Raw genomic sequence first — 14,059 nt, 5'->3', positions numbered from 1 at the left:
CTTCCACTAAAGACTTATTTGGAAGCTGCATCTTAACATGTTTGGCCTACGACTGACTCGAAGTTCAAATTTTGGTAGGTTCTAGTAAGTTGGAAAAACTTCAAATACAGATTTGGTGAAAATATGTTGGATGAGAAGCAGTAATCAAAGAAATTTGTTGGCTAACAACTCTCAAAGACAATTTATCAAGTTATAAAAGAATTGCAATCTGTGTAAATGGAAGGAACACTCACACCAATGAAATTCCAGCTCCCCTATATTATTATTCATAATCAATGTAAGATGGTATTAAAAAACTAAAAGCCTAAATCATTGCAAAGCTAGAGTAGGAAAATAAAAGTATCTTTTTTTACACTAAAAAGGATTTGGATCAGAGTCTTTTTCAAGCGCAGAAAGCAAGGCAACTCTATGACCTTCATATTTTCCTTTTTAAAATGTGAACATTTCTGGGAAGGATGTACCTATTTTTATTATTTCTACAAAGATACAAAGGGTCAGAAAGATTAAGTGACTTGCCTAAAAGGAATGTGATACCCAAGGATAAAGCTAAAGGACTTGGTTCCTTTGACTCCATCTTTAAAGTCTTTCCTGCTTTTGCAGTTTAGCAGCCTACTAGCTAAATCCAATTGACAAAAATACGGTACAAGAAAAGGAAAGGGGAGAGGAGGCTAGGTGGCTCAGTGGATAGAGCACTGGCCTTGGAGTCAGGAGTACCTGGGTTCAAATCCAACCTCAGACACTTAATAAACACCTAGCCGTGTGGCCTTGGGAAAGCCACTTAACCCCATTGCCTTGAAAAATCTTTAAAAAAAAAAAAAAGGAAAGGGTGGAAAAGGGATTAAGAGAGAAAAAAGGGTTAGGAAATCCAGGGCTGAAGATTATCAAAAGGAAAATCGATCATTTCATAATTATGCCAAAGGTCACCTTGCTTATTACTTTTAAAATGTCTTATAAACTATATGAATTTCCAGCAAAACTGGAATTTTCTTCAGAGATCTCTAAAAAGTGAATCAGGATTAACCAGAAAATCTGCAAATTTTAAAAGGTCAGTTTCACCAGCTGTTTCAGTTTGTGAACTTGTAATCATTCCAAAGTTCAAATGTAATGATGAGGATGAAAGGTTGCCATTTCCCTCTTTGCATGACTGAAAGATAATTTCAGTAAAGATAAAAATGTGAATAGAAGATGTTTCTAGCCCCCCCATTCTAATATAAACTGCATTGGCAGTACTCCTTGTCTCAAGACAAGACATGTTTTATACCTAGTAGACACTCTATAACAAAAATAAAAAAAAAACCCAAAGCTTGTCAAATTAATGAAAAGAGACTTTTAGAAAATGAAAACTAGATCCTCATTTAATTGAGATAGTATGCTGTCTTGGGAAGGGCGGGGGAGGCAGAAAAATGTGAAAAAATAATTGTTGAAAACCACATATATGCTGTTGGAAAAATAAAGGGAAAAAAATTTTTTTTAAATTGACATAGTATGATATAAAGTATAGAGCTCCCTTACTCTTGGAATGTAAATGAATTTGAAATCAGAAGAAAATCAGACAGCTACAAATTGTTACCATTAGCAAATCATTTAACCTCTCTGTGCCTTAATTTCTTCATCTGTAAAATGAAAGGGTCATCGTAGTCTATAAGATCCCTTCTAGTTCCAAATCTAGGATTTGGAAAAATTTGGGGATAATAATTTAATTATCAATAAATTCAATTTCAAATTCTTCCAACATATTTATATCAAATTTCCATGACCTTATAAATTTAATTCCTTTTTCAAGGCAAGAATAAAAAACTCATCATAGTACATTTTCCTAGCAAGGGGAATAATATGGCTACAAAAAAAATTTATACAAACAATCTAATGTTTTATATGTGGCGTCAGAAAATAAATTTTACTTACCTCTGCTATTGCTGCACTTTCTTTATCACGAATAAATACTATTGGAGGAACATTTCTCAGGATCTGATGGGTAATCAAAAGATGCCTAAAAAAAAAACCAGAAGGCCCAAAGAGTTACTCTAATTTACTATGACATTTCCTGGACAGATATGATGGTGTTCAAATAAAAACACAAGATGATTTACAAGTGGCAAGCAACTAGTTTAGGAATTTAACCTTCTAGACTAAAATGTCAAGCTAAAAAAGTCTCTTGCAGTCCACTGTGACATGAGAAAAATAGATTACAATGTAGAGTCTTAATCACACTAGTTTAAAAAAATAATGTGCTTTTTTCAACAAAAACTCATACTTTCTATATTTTAAGATCTTAAAAATGCTTTCCTTCTAACAATTCTGAGGCAAATATTCTCATTTTACAGATACAGAAACTGAAATTCAAAGAATTAAAGCAACTAACACAAAACAAGGATATATCAAAATCCACATTCCAAACCCTGCCCAACTACAGATCAATATTTTGAATACTGACTTGTATTAAGGAAAAAAAGAAAATGAACACCTAATAAATGTCTCCAAAGTGCCAGATCGTGTGCTGAGGGCTTTACAAATATCTCATTTGATTCTTATAACAATCCTGAGAGGTAAGTGCTATTATTAGCTTCCCTATTTTACAGTTAAGGAAACTGAAGCAGACAGAGTTTAAGTGACTCAATCAGGGTCACACAGATAGCTAGGATTTGAATTCAGTTCTTCCTGACTTCAAGGCTCAGAACCCTATCTACTGTGTCACCTCTCTGGATAAAATTCATAAGCTTTCTGATCAAATGTCTTTTAATTAGGATATTACCAAGTTAAACATTTACTGACAATGATTCTATAAAATTCAGTTTTAAAGTTTTTATTATTCAAAATTAAGAGAATACAGAATTCATTAAATCACAGAATTTAGACCTAAAAAGTACCAGAGAAATAATTCAATATTTATATAGCTTCTACAAGCCAGGTTTTGTGCTAAGCACTTTATAAACAACATTTCATTTGATTCTCACAACAATGCTAAGAGGCAGGTGTGTTGTTATTCCATTTTGCAGGTGAGGAAACTGAGACAAAAAGAAGTGAAGTGACTTGTCCAGGGCACACAGCCAGGAAGTATCTGAGACTAGATTTGAACTTAGGTCTTCCTGACTCTACTGCTCACCTACAACAGAATCACCTTCCGATTTGCTTAGCAAGATTATACTCTCTCCTTGAATTTTACTGGTTTATTTTCCCATTCATTTATTGTTCCTTCTCAGATAGATAAATCTCGAGAGCAGGGACTATTTTAATCAGTACTTAGGACATAGCGTTATTTAATAAATGCTTGTTCAATAAGTAACTGATCTGGGATCTGAACCTTGGCTTTCTGACATCTCCAATTATCATTTCTCAAATGAGATAACACATGTAAAATGCTTTGCAAACCTTCAAGTGCTATATAAATTACAGAGAAGCAGTAAATATAAATATTAAGTAAATGTTAGCTGGCATTAAGAGAGGCAGTATATGGCAAATAATATTTAGAAATTGGGGCAGCTAGGTGGTGCAGTGGATAGAGCACTGGCCCTGGAGTCAGGAAGACCTGAGCTGAGTTCAAATCCGACCTCAGACACTTAATAATTACCCAGCTGTGTGACCTTGGGTAAGTCATTTAACCCCATTGCCCTCAAAAATGAAAAGAAAACAAAACAAAAAAAGAGTATATAGAAATCAGATCTCAGAACCTGAAGACTTGTATTCAAGTCCTACTTTTGGCACATACTAGTTATGTGACCCTGGGTAAGTCAATTACCCACTTCATGATTCAGGAAAATTTCTAAGACTTTGAAGTTGCACAAAAGGTGCCAACTTGCATTTATAGAGGGTGTTTCTTGATCTGAGAGTTCCCTATGCCACAAGTTATCCATCATTTCCTGTCCTGCTATTATTATAATACATAATTTAAAAATACTTTTATCTTTGTTTAGTCATTTTTTTCAGTTGTGCCCAGCTCTTCATGATTGCTTGAAGTTTTCTTGGCAAAGATATTGGAATGGTTTGCGATTTCCTTCTCCAGCTCATTTTACTGATGAGGAAACTGAGGCAAATAGGGTTAATGACTTGTCCAGAGTTACACAGCTTTGAACTCAGAAACTTTGATTTCAGGACTGGCATGCTAATTCACTGTGTCATGTAGCTGACCTCTTTAAGAATACTGTTAAGTATTATATCTAATACAAATTTCATATTAGCTTTCATTAAAAAAGATGCCAATATTCAAATTTGTAGTGAGAGCACATTCATGAAAATAGGAATTTGCTACCATAAAGAATGCAGCTAATGTATATATTGAAATATATATTAGGTCTTGTTTTCTATCACTGACTTTCTTGGAGTCTTTGTACTATCTAGAATGGTTGGGCCAAAGGAACAAAATATTCTGAGTAAATGAATTATCTCAGAGTTAATAAGATAAACTATAGTACTGAAATATAAACTATATTGAAAGTCTTCCTAAAATATTAATTAGGTAAAGAAAACTTAGAAGCAATTTAACAGAATAACTTTGTGCTCCATAAGCCCAGAATCATAAAATACTACGAAATAACTTTCTAATTAGAAGAATTAGTAAGAAAATTAGAGAACTGTCGAGCAGAAATGAGGTTTTGTATAATATCTTACACCATGTGAAACAATAAGTTCCAAATGGAGGTAAGACCTAAATAGTAAGTCATACTATATTAAAATTTTAAAAATGAGTAAAGAACACACAACCATGATTAGAAGAAAGTCTCAAATAAAGGATAAAAGTAACCAAAAAGTAAAAAAAATAAGAAACTGAAATGGAAGAAAATGTTTGCTAATACTATGTCTAAAAAAAAAGTCTGATATTCAAGATATTTAGGGAAGTGATACCAATAGATAATTGTTAATAATAATAGCTAACATTTATATAGAGCTTTAAAGTTTGCAAAGCATATTTTATATATATATATATATATATATATATATATATATATATATATATATCATCTTGAGACTTAATAAATCTGTGCTATTATGGTAGTAGATACTATGATCTTTATTTTACATTTAAGAAAACTGCCTTCTATTTAAGAACCATTCCTAGGATTTTTTTTAAAAAATCCTATCTATCAACAATCTTAAGAATGCTCCAAATGCCTAAACATAAAACTAATAAATACAGGTATGTAAGAAAAGTAGTATAGAAGAAAGAGAAGGGGATCAGGAAAAGTTTCCTGTAAAAAGACAGTACTCAAGTTGTATTTTCAACAAAGATAGCAACTTCATGAAGGGGTGGTAAGGAAAGAGTGTATTCAAGTGAATCCTGCAAAGCCAGGGGAATGGAAGATGGAGTCTTATGTGGAAAGAAGAGAGGGAAGGTCATTTTAGCTGCATTACAGAGTATAGGAGAAGGAGACCAGAAAGACAGGTCCAAGTCAAGCTGTTGAGGCCTATAAAAAGCCAACCAGAGTTGTAGAGGAAACCACTAGAGTTGATTGAGAGGGTAATCACATGACTCAATCTGTGCTTAAAGACTATACAAGGTGAAGGATGGATTGGAGGAATGAGAGAGCTTAGGGAGGGAGAACAATTAGGGGGTTGTTGCAATAATGGGGCCAAGAAGTAAAGAGGGCTTAAATTAGGGTGGTCATTGTGTGAGCAGAAAGGAGGTTGCATATTAGAGATGTAAAGAGAGCAAAATGGGAAAATTTGGCAAGTGATTATATATATATATATATATATATATATATATATATATATATATATATATATATATATATATATATGTATATATATATGCAGAGAAGGAAGAGGTGTTCAGGATCCTGAAGTGAAAACTTAGGAGAGCAGGATGATGATATCTGATTCAGAAATGGCGAAGTTTGAAAGAAGAGAGGGGATAAGTAAAGTAAAAGATAATTGTATTGTTCTGGATGGTTTAAATTTTAAGACGTCTCCAGTATAAATCTGGAGGATTGTTTAAACTGTACAGGGTGAAATAAGCAGAATCAGAACAATTTACCTGGTTATCTAAAAGAAAACACTGAACCAATTGTGATTTCAAAGTATGCCTTGCTCCTCTTAACCAGAAGTGGTAGATTACAGGTGCAAAGTGAGGTATATATTTTCAGACATGACCAATATGCTGATACTGTTTAGGTCATACCTATATGAAATAATGTTTTCCCTACTTTCTTCCAAACTAGTCTGAATTTTGTAATTAAAAAAATCATGATCTCAACCACAGTCAGTTTCAAGCCTTGTTTTAACTGACTGTATAGAACTTCTCTGTCTTTGGCTACAAAGTATATATTACTACAGAGAGCACAACTACAATGGGCTGGTCATGTTGTTAGAATGCCTGAAGTAGTATGCTTGCCAAAAAGACTATTCTAAGGAGAACTCACACAGGGCAAGTGCTCACAAGGGGGTCAGAAAAAGCAACACTGGGACAACCCCGCACAGGACTTCCCAAAATGGTGTGCCCTCATCAATGAAAATGCTGCACTCTAGGAAAAGGGCAGAATTGAAATAGCTCAAAGGAAACGTGACTTCCTTAAACTTAAGAGTATCCAGCATAGGTGTTCACATGAACTATTTGTGCCCATTCTGTGGTTGAGCATTCTGAGCTCATATTGGGCTGATCAACCATAGTAGGACCCACTGTAATTTGTCTCAAACATAGTGAGGTCATTTTGGTCTTCTTTGATAACAAAGGACAAGAACCAACCATATAATCAATTTGATTTCTATGCTGACCTTCTAATGATGTCCATGTGTAGAGTTCCTTTTTTGGGATATTGTTATGAATAGCAAGCTATCTTGGCAAAGTTTCTGCCCTGCTTTATTTTGTACTCCAAGGTCACACTTGCACGTTATTCCAATTTTCTTTTGATTTCCTAATTTAACATTCCAATCCCCTATGATTAATGTGATGCCATTTCTTATGTTATTTCTAGAAATTTTAAGTCTTCATAAAAACCAATCAACTTTGGCATCTTTGGCATTGGTGGTTGAAGAATAAGACTTATATATTACTGTGATATAGAATGGTTTGCCTTGGATTTGAACAGATATCACTCAGTCATTTTGAGAATATACTTTAATGCTTCTTTTCTCACCCTTTGATTGACTATAAGGATGATTTCATTTCTTCTAAGGGATTCTTGCACACAGAAGTATATGTAGGGAATCACCTGAATTAAATTCATTCCTGCTCATTTTTTTTTGTTTTTTTGCAAGGCAAACGGGGTTAAGTGGCTTGCCCAAGGCCACACAGCTAGGTACTTATTAAGTGTCTGAGACCGGATTTGAACCCAGGTACTCCTGACTCCAGGGCCAGTGCTTTATCCACTACGCCACCTAGCTGCCCCTATTCCTGTTCATTTAAATTCACTGACACTCAAAATGTTGATATTAAATCTTTCCAGCTACTGTCTGATAATATCTAGTTTCCTTGGTTCATAGATTTAACATTCAAGATTCCTGATCTTTTACAGCATCAGACTTTCCTTTCACCACCAGAGCAACTAAACTTCCTTTAGGCTTTGGTCCAGTCACTTCATTAGAACTGGGGTTCCTTGTAGTTGTCCTTTGGTCTTCCCTAGTAGAGTATTACAGTATTCTATCTTAAAAGATCATTCACCAGTGTCATCAATTCACATATTGCTGAAGTCTAGCTTACACAATCCTAAAGCAAAACCTTTATGGCATGTCAAATGAATGCAATTGTTTGGTAATTTTAGCATTCCTTGGCACTGTCTTACTTTAGGATTAGGATATAAATTGATACTTTCCTAATCCAGTAGCCACTATTCTGTTTTCCAAAATTGATGACATAGTGAGGAGAGCACTTTAATAGCATCATATTTTTAGAGTTTCCATTGGAGAGGAAAGGGCAAACCGAGAAAAACTCATAGACTGTAATAAAATGATGAAAGAGATGACATTGGTGAATTGCCTTTTAAGAGCAGAATACTCTAATACTCATAACTATCATTATACACACATCAATTCTCATGGTATTTTAGAACAGAAATATTGGGCAAAAATAAATGCTCTCTTCTGGGCAGCTAGGAGGTATAATGGATAGAGCACTGGGCCTGGATATAGGTAGACGGGAGTCAAATTTGCCTTCAGACACACACTAGCTTTGTGAAAGTCACTGGAAAAGTCACTTAATCATATTTGTCTCAGTTTTCTCAACATGAGCTGGAGTTGATAATGGCAAACCATACCATTATCTTTGCCAAGAAAACCCCAAATGGGGTTATGAAGAGTCAGACATGATTGAAACAACTGAAGAACAAAAACGTGCTTACCCTAGGATGCTGCCTATAAGTTGATTTTTAAAAAAATTAAATCCTTTATATAAGGATTTATATAATGTTATTATATAACATTCTTGAAATTCGCCCCTTTCACCTAAAAGTACAGTGCAAAGTAGGAAATTTTTGATTAATTGAAGTCTACAATAAGTTGGATTTTATTTAACCTGTTTCTTCTCAAATGAAACACAGTAGATTTTTATTAAATGTTTAAATGAATTGAGTTCCAAATAAATAAGACTTTATTTACATAAAGTCTGAGGAAAACAAATTTTTGAAAGCACTAAATAGAAAGTACTTTCTGTGAAATACCAAAATATACTATGAATTTCCTAGAAAACTACCCAACATTTTACATAAAAGGGATGTAATTAATAAGGAAAATCTAAAATAATTTAACTACAAATAAAACATTTGGCTGTTTTGGGAAAGCTGTAATGTAGGATGAAAATTATCATGTAGAATCATTTAGAAAGCAAAATGGTAGCACCTGAAACGTGAAGCACTCTTCTGTAAAACTGCTTCTATGTGATCATTCTGCTCAGCAGAGAGGGATGTCTTCCAATATACACGACAGGCTGAGAAATCTGGGGCAAGAGACACCTGAAACAACACCATCCAACCCCCAATAACAACAAAGAAAAAAATTATTAAATCAGGAGTCAGTTCTCCTAAGCTTTGTGTATCCAAAAAATTCTTTCCATGAATAAGAAACAAAAACTAGTCAGTAACTCTTCAAAATACATACTCCACTCTTCATGCTCAGTGCCTTATTTCCAGGGGTCCCATTCTCTTAAGAGTGCAAATAATGCAATTATTGCTGCTATGGGAGTAGGAGAGGGGAAATGATGAAATATACAAAGCCTCAATATTTTACCAAAGTTCAAGAATTGGGAAGCTCTTCAAAGCCCATCTAGTTCAAGTCATTTCTCACCAAAAGTCCCATTTACAATAGATCTGATAGATAGTCAGACAAATGCTCTCCCCCAATAGACAAAGTTCCTTGAGTGCACTCTGCTTTGATCTATGGAGCATCAAGGCTTCTCAGTGCCTGGCACAAAGTAAACATCATGTTTGTTGGTTATTGGTTTGGTCATCCATTCAAAACCACATCTTTTCTTTATTCAAAGAACTAGAGAATTGGGGAAAAAAAAACTAAGAAATCATTGAAAGCAATCACTGCTTTGTTTCCACAAACCATCTAATTACCTCCATAGTCAGATCCTATGGCACTTAGTACATTCATCCCAACTAGTAAAGAGAAGAAAGAGATCACTATGCAGACCTTTTCTTTCCAATGTTCTTTCTGCTATGGGTGAATTTACTTTAAAATTACTTTAACATTTTCAGCCCTGCCCAAATCTTCATGACCCTTTTGAGCTTTTCCTGACAAAGATACTGAGTGGTTTGCCATATCCTTCTCCAGCTCATTTACAGATGAGAAACTGAGGCAAACAGGGTTAAGTGACTTGCCCAGGGTCACACAGCTAGTAAGTCACTGAGGCCACATTTGAACTCATCTTCCCAATTCTAGGGCCCATGTTCTATCCACTGCTCAAAGGAAATAGTTTACCTGAGTTTAAAAAAAAAAACAAAAAACAATTCATCTACTCACTTCATTCTCACATACTAGACTCACATACTACTCCTCTATTTAAGTATTTGTTTGTACCTGCACATTCTAATTTCCTCTTACTTTTTTTAAATGAAGTTTTAATGCTACCCCCCACAGCCCACAACTAGTCTGAAAATGTGAATGTGAATCCTGAAACTTCCAATAACATAACTTTTCAGAAACATCAGTCAATATGATTTACCTTAGAAAATTCCACATTCAGATCATAAACATCTTGATTCACTTCAAAAGTACTTGTCAAATCTGACAATGCTTGATAAAGAACACCATCCAGGGCCTTCTTGCGAATGCTGTCTTCTTTCTTCATCTTCTTTGAAGTATGTTTCATTAGACTTTCCCAACTGGATGGATGGTGAGTCTTTCATAGGGGAAAAAACACAGATATTAAAAATGACTAACATAGGGGTACATTTGACTGTTATAAAATTTAAAGGATATGATACTAAGATTTCTCAAATGGCATTTAACCATACTCATAAATGTAAAATAGCCCATGATAAATCTGAATTGTCTTGGTCCTCAGTGAAAAATGCTATTTATTTTACAGGTGACTTTTTTGGTATTAATTTAGTAACCCCTCCTAACTGTTTATTTTACAAGTGACTTTCTTAATATTAATATAGTAAATCCTCTTAGATAAAAGCACTCACCAATATTGAAAATTTACTTTTACATGAATATCTGAAAATTTAAATTCATTAGCAGTTTGCATACTTTTGTGTGTAATGATTCTATGTGAAGCAACCCTAAAAAGCATCAATCACATTCTCTTAATTTGAAACTACAAAGAAATATAAGTAAATACTCCTGTACTCTCAGCAAAAAGAGCAAATTTTCATTTTCCATTTGCTATGTATGACAACTAAGCCTACTCAAACTTATAAAAAAGACAAGTGGGTAATAACATGATGATAGGCAACCTTTTTAGTACTTTATTCTAAAAAATATATCTTCTCTCCAGCCCTTTGGAAGAATGAGAATAACTTATAAATGTGTCCAGGTTTATCCAGCAAAAGATTCTAGGATTCAAATTTTACCATCACCACCATCATCCTTTACTTACAAGGTAGGGTCCCAGGGAAGGGCTTTCATACCAGAACTTCTTTCTGTGAAGAAAATAGGAAGATTACATTTGCTTTGATGGCAACTTGAATAAAACAGTTATGACTATCTAACTAGACTCCTGAGAAGTCTGGATACCACAACTATATAACTAAGTGCTATACTTAGAGACAATATTACTAAGAAACTAATTAAAAAACAACTTATGGTGGATAGAGAAAATGAAGTCAATTCAAGTCTTAACAATTTTAAGTTGTTTCTATTTAACTATATAAAGGCAAAAAATTTCTCAAGAATCTCTCTTCCACACTACCTAAAAATAGTTCTATTCATTAAAAAAAGTGGCATTAGTAATTCTATGGCAATCAAGTTTTTTAAAATGCAGCTGCATATCTTTTTTGTCATTATTAAAAGTCAAATAAAAAACAAAATATTCAAGGATCCATTGAATGTCAGCTTTAAAATGACATGGTTCTTTGACTTGATTCTGTAAAGTGAATGGGGATAGTGTTTAGCAGCATCAATGCAGATACAGTATACATCTTGTTACCCTAGAAATAATTTCACAATTTCACAATATTAGCAAAGTCACAACGGCTACTTCTAAAAAAGAATGGTAGGAGGAGCCAGATTTCAGAGATGGGACAACTTAAGATACTGATTTATCCCAAGCCACTCAGTGACCCTAAAAAGGCTCCTACTCAGCCCAGAATTTCTCAATTCAATCATGTCAGCAGACATATTGAACTGTTCTCTTCTAGATCTAAGGTCTTGATTTTGAGCTTGACCAATGCTATAAACTTCCTATGAGCTACATTTACCATAGATGTTTTTATTAAGCACAGAGGTTTCTACACATTGTATAATTGCTCATTTTAAATACCCAACAAAGATGTCTTATCAACCACACTTCAAGTACTGATGACAAAAATCTGTCCTCCTTCACACAGCTCCTTAAAAGTTGTGTGAGTTTAAAGAAGAAATGTCATATCTTGGGGAGAAGAGGGAGAAGTGAAAAGTTCTTATTTGGATTAGCAAAGGACACTGTTTATGGCATAGGGTGGAGGTTCACAACATATTTGATCTCAGGACTTCTTTAAACTCTAAAAAGTTGAGGACTTTCTCCCCAAAGAACTTTTGCTTATATGGACTCTATATCTACTGATATTTACTGTATAGAAATTATAACATCTTAGCATAACATCTTAATAAATTATGAAAAAAATTCTGTACTCTCAGACACCCTCCTCAGAGAGGTCTCCAGACAAGAAGTTGAGAACTTGTGGTTTAAAGTGTTAGGCTATTCTTTTACTAATCTCATATAGTAATAAGGCAGAATTTAGAGTTAATATTATAATCCCAGCACAACTATAATCCACCAATAGTGCTATTGAAATTTTATACTGTAAACATTCAAAGTTTTCCATTTTACATAAGTCTTTAAGATTCAATGCTTCTCTGTATTATTACCCAGAATTGTAGAGGTTCTGATTATCAATATTAGAAATGCTTTTGCCCATCTCTAAAGGTTTTTTCCAATTTCCGTGAAACTTAAATCAGAAGGGTGCTCAACCATGCCAAGCACCGTCTTGATCTAATTTTCCTCTTTTTGACCTAACAAAGTATAAGCAAATAAGCCAGCTGTAAGTAACAGCGCATCATCTCAACCTCTACCAACCCTGGACAAGTCCTTGACCTCCCCTGGGCCTCGGTTTTTCCATCTGTAAAATGGGGAGGGGGTCTCTTGAGGCTCTAAACGTCAAAGTCCATAATTTGGGGGATCAAACAGACAAGATCTGACTGACGAGTGTTAAAACTGTCGGCAGATGGTCCAAAGTAAGTCCAACCCCAGCACCCCTTTTTTTTAGGTTTTTGCAAGGCAATGGGTCCAGTGGCTGGCCCAAGGCACACAGCTCGGTCATTATGAAGTGTCTGGGGCCGGACTTGAACCCAGGTCCTCCCGACTCCAGGGCCGGGGCTCCAGCCTCCATCTGCACCCCTTTAACAGCGGCGAAGCCCTCGGGGTGGGGAGGCAGGCGCTGCCGGGGCTGGCACTATTACGACCCCCAGTTCACAGAGGGGTCCCTCGGCCAAGAAGCGCCGGGGGGCGGCCCGGGACGCCTGGGCGCTCCACCCCCGGGGCCCCCAGTCGCCTCCGCCCCTCCCTCGGCGCATTTACTTGGTTTTCGAAGCAAATTTCTTGAGCAAATTCTTTTTGCCGCAGGCGGCGGGAGTGCCGTGCAGAGCCCGGGCCCGGGGCCCGCCCCGAGGGAGGCCGCTCCCCGCCCCGGCTCCGCGCGCTGCCCAAACAGCCAGCCCCAGCCCGCTCCGACAGAGGCGGCGGCAGGGCCCCGAGGCGGCCCACATGGCTCCGCGCGGGGCGCCGCCGCCACCGCCGCCTCGGCCCGCAGGACGCGGCGCTGCGGCCCGCTCCGGAAGTTCCGGCCCTGAGGTCGGGGCGCCCCCGGCGGCGATTGGTCGCGCCGCTCCGCTGCGCAGGGATTGGTCCCGCGGCGGGGAGCTCCGCCCACCGCCCCGGCGACGGCCCCTTCCCGGGGAAGCCGACCGCGGGCCGGCTCGGCCCAGCCACCGCTGCCTTCCGTGCTGCCCGGGCCTCGCGCCTTCCCCTCCGAGGCCGCCTCCCCGAACTCAGTGCCTTTTTTTCTTCTTCTCTAAACCCCCCCTTTCCTCAGCGTGTCCAGAGTCATCGGATGCCCGGACCTAGACGTAAGGGACAAAGCAGAGGCGGAACAAAAACTTCTCTGCCGCTAGGGGGCTGCAGAGCCCTTCCAGGCGGGAGCCCTTCCGGCGTCGCCGGACGCCTCCCACCCAGCCGCCAAGCTGCCCTTCCCCCGGCGCGGGGCCACGGGGGCGCCCGCGCCGCTCTCAGCCGGACCGGACCGGACCGGACCGGCCTCGGAGACAGACAGCCCGGCTTCAGATCCGCCCTCAGGCCCGTGCTCGCCGGCTGCGTGACCTTGGGCAAGTCACCAGGGTCATCCGCGGTGGTGCCCATGCAGCTCTGGCCACTGAAATATAAGTGTAAACAGATATAGGCATAGGTAGAGATATACATATAGATGTG

At 37.3% G+C, this 14,059-nt stretch overlaps 1 protein-coding gene across 2 annotated transcripts in view; it reads right to left on the bottom strand.

Moving 5' to 3' along the window:
• The window catches only part of RBFA (ribosome binding factor A), a 32,592-nt gene extending 19,022 nt beyond the window's left edge, over positions 1-13,570 (bottom strand). The window contains exons 1-5 of one of the 2 annotated variants that reach the window (XM_074204951.1): positions 13,154-13,570; positions 10,976-11,018; positions 10,094-10,270; positions 8,767-8,879; positions 1,906-1,990 (exon numbers count right to left, since the gene is read on the bottom strand). In XM_074204951.1, the coding sequence (XP_074061052.1) occupies positions 1,906-1,990; positions 8,767-8,879; positions 10,094-10,270; positions 10,976-11,018; positions 13,154-13,341 (606 nt within the window). In that variant the 5' untranslated portion in view covers positions 13,342-13,570. Of the gene's footprint in view, positions 1-1,905; positions 1,991-8,766; positions 8,880-10,093; positions 10,271-10,975; positions 11,019-12,444; positions 13,047-13,153 lie in introns of those variants that run through there. The other variant, XM_074204950.1, reaches the window with a different exon arrangement.
• Between the last annotated feature and the right edge of the window lie 489 nt (positions 13,571-14,059).

Source organism: Macrotis lagotis, chromosome X, assembly GCF_037893015.1.
Source record: "Macrotis lagotis isolate mMagLag1 chromosome X, bilby.v1.9.chrom.fasta, whole genome shotgun sequence".
NCBI lineage: Eukaryota > Metazoa > Chordata > Mammalia > Peramelemorphia > Peramelidae > Macrotis > Macrotis lagotis.
The sequence above is the reverse complement of the archived record's forward strand: the minus strand, read 5'-3'. Positions and strand labels throughout refer to the sequence as shown.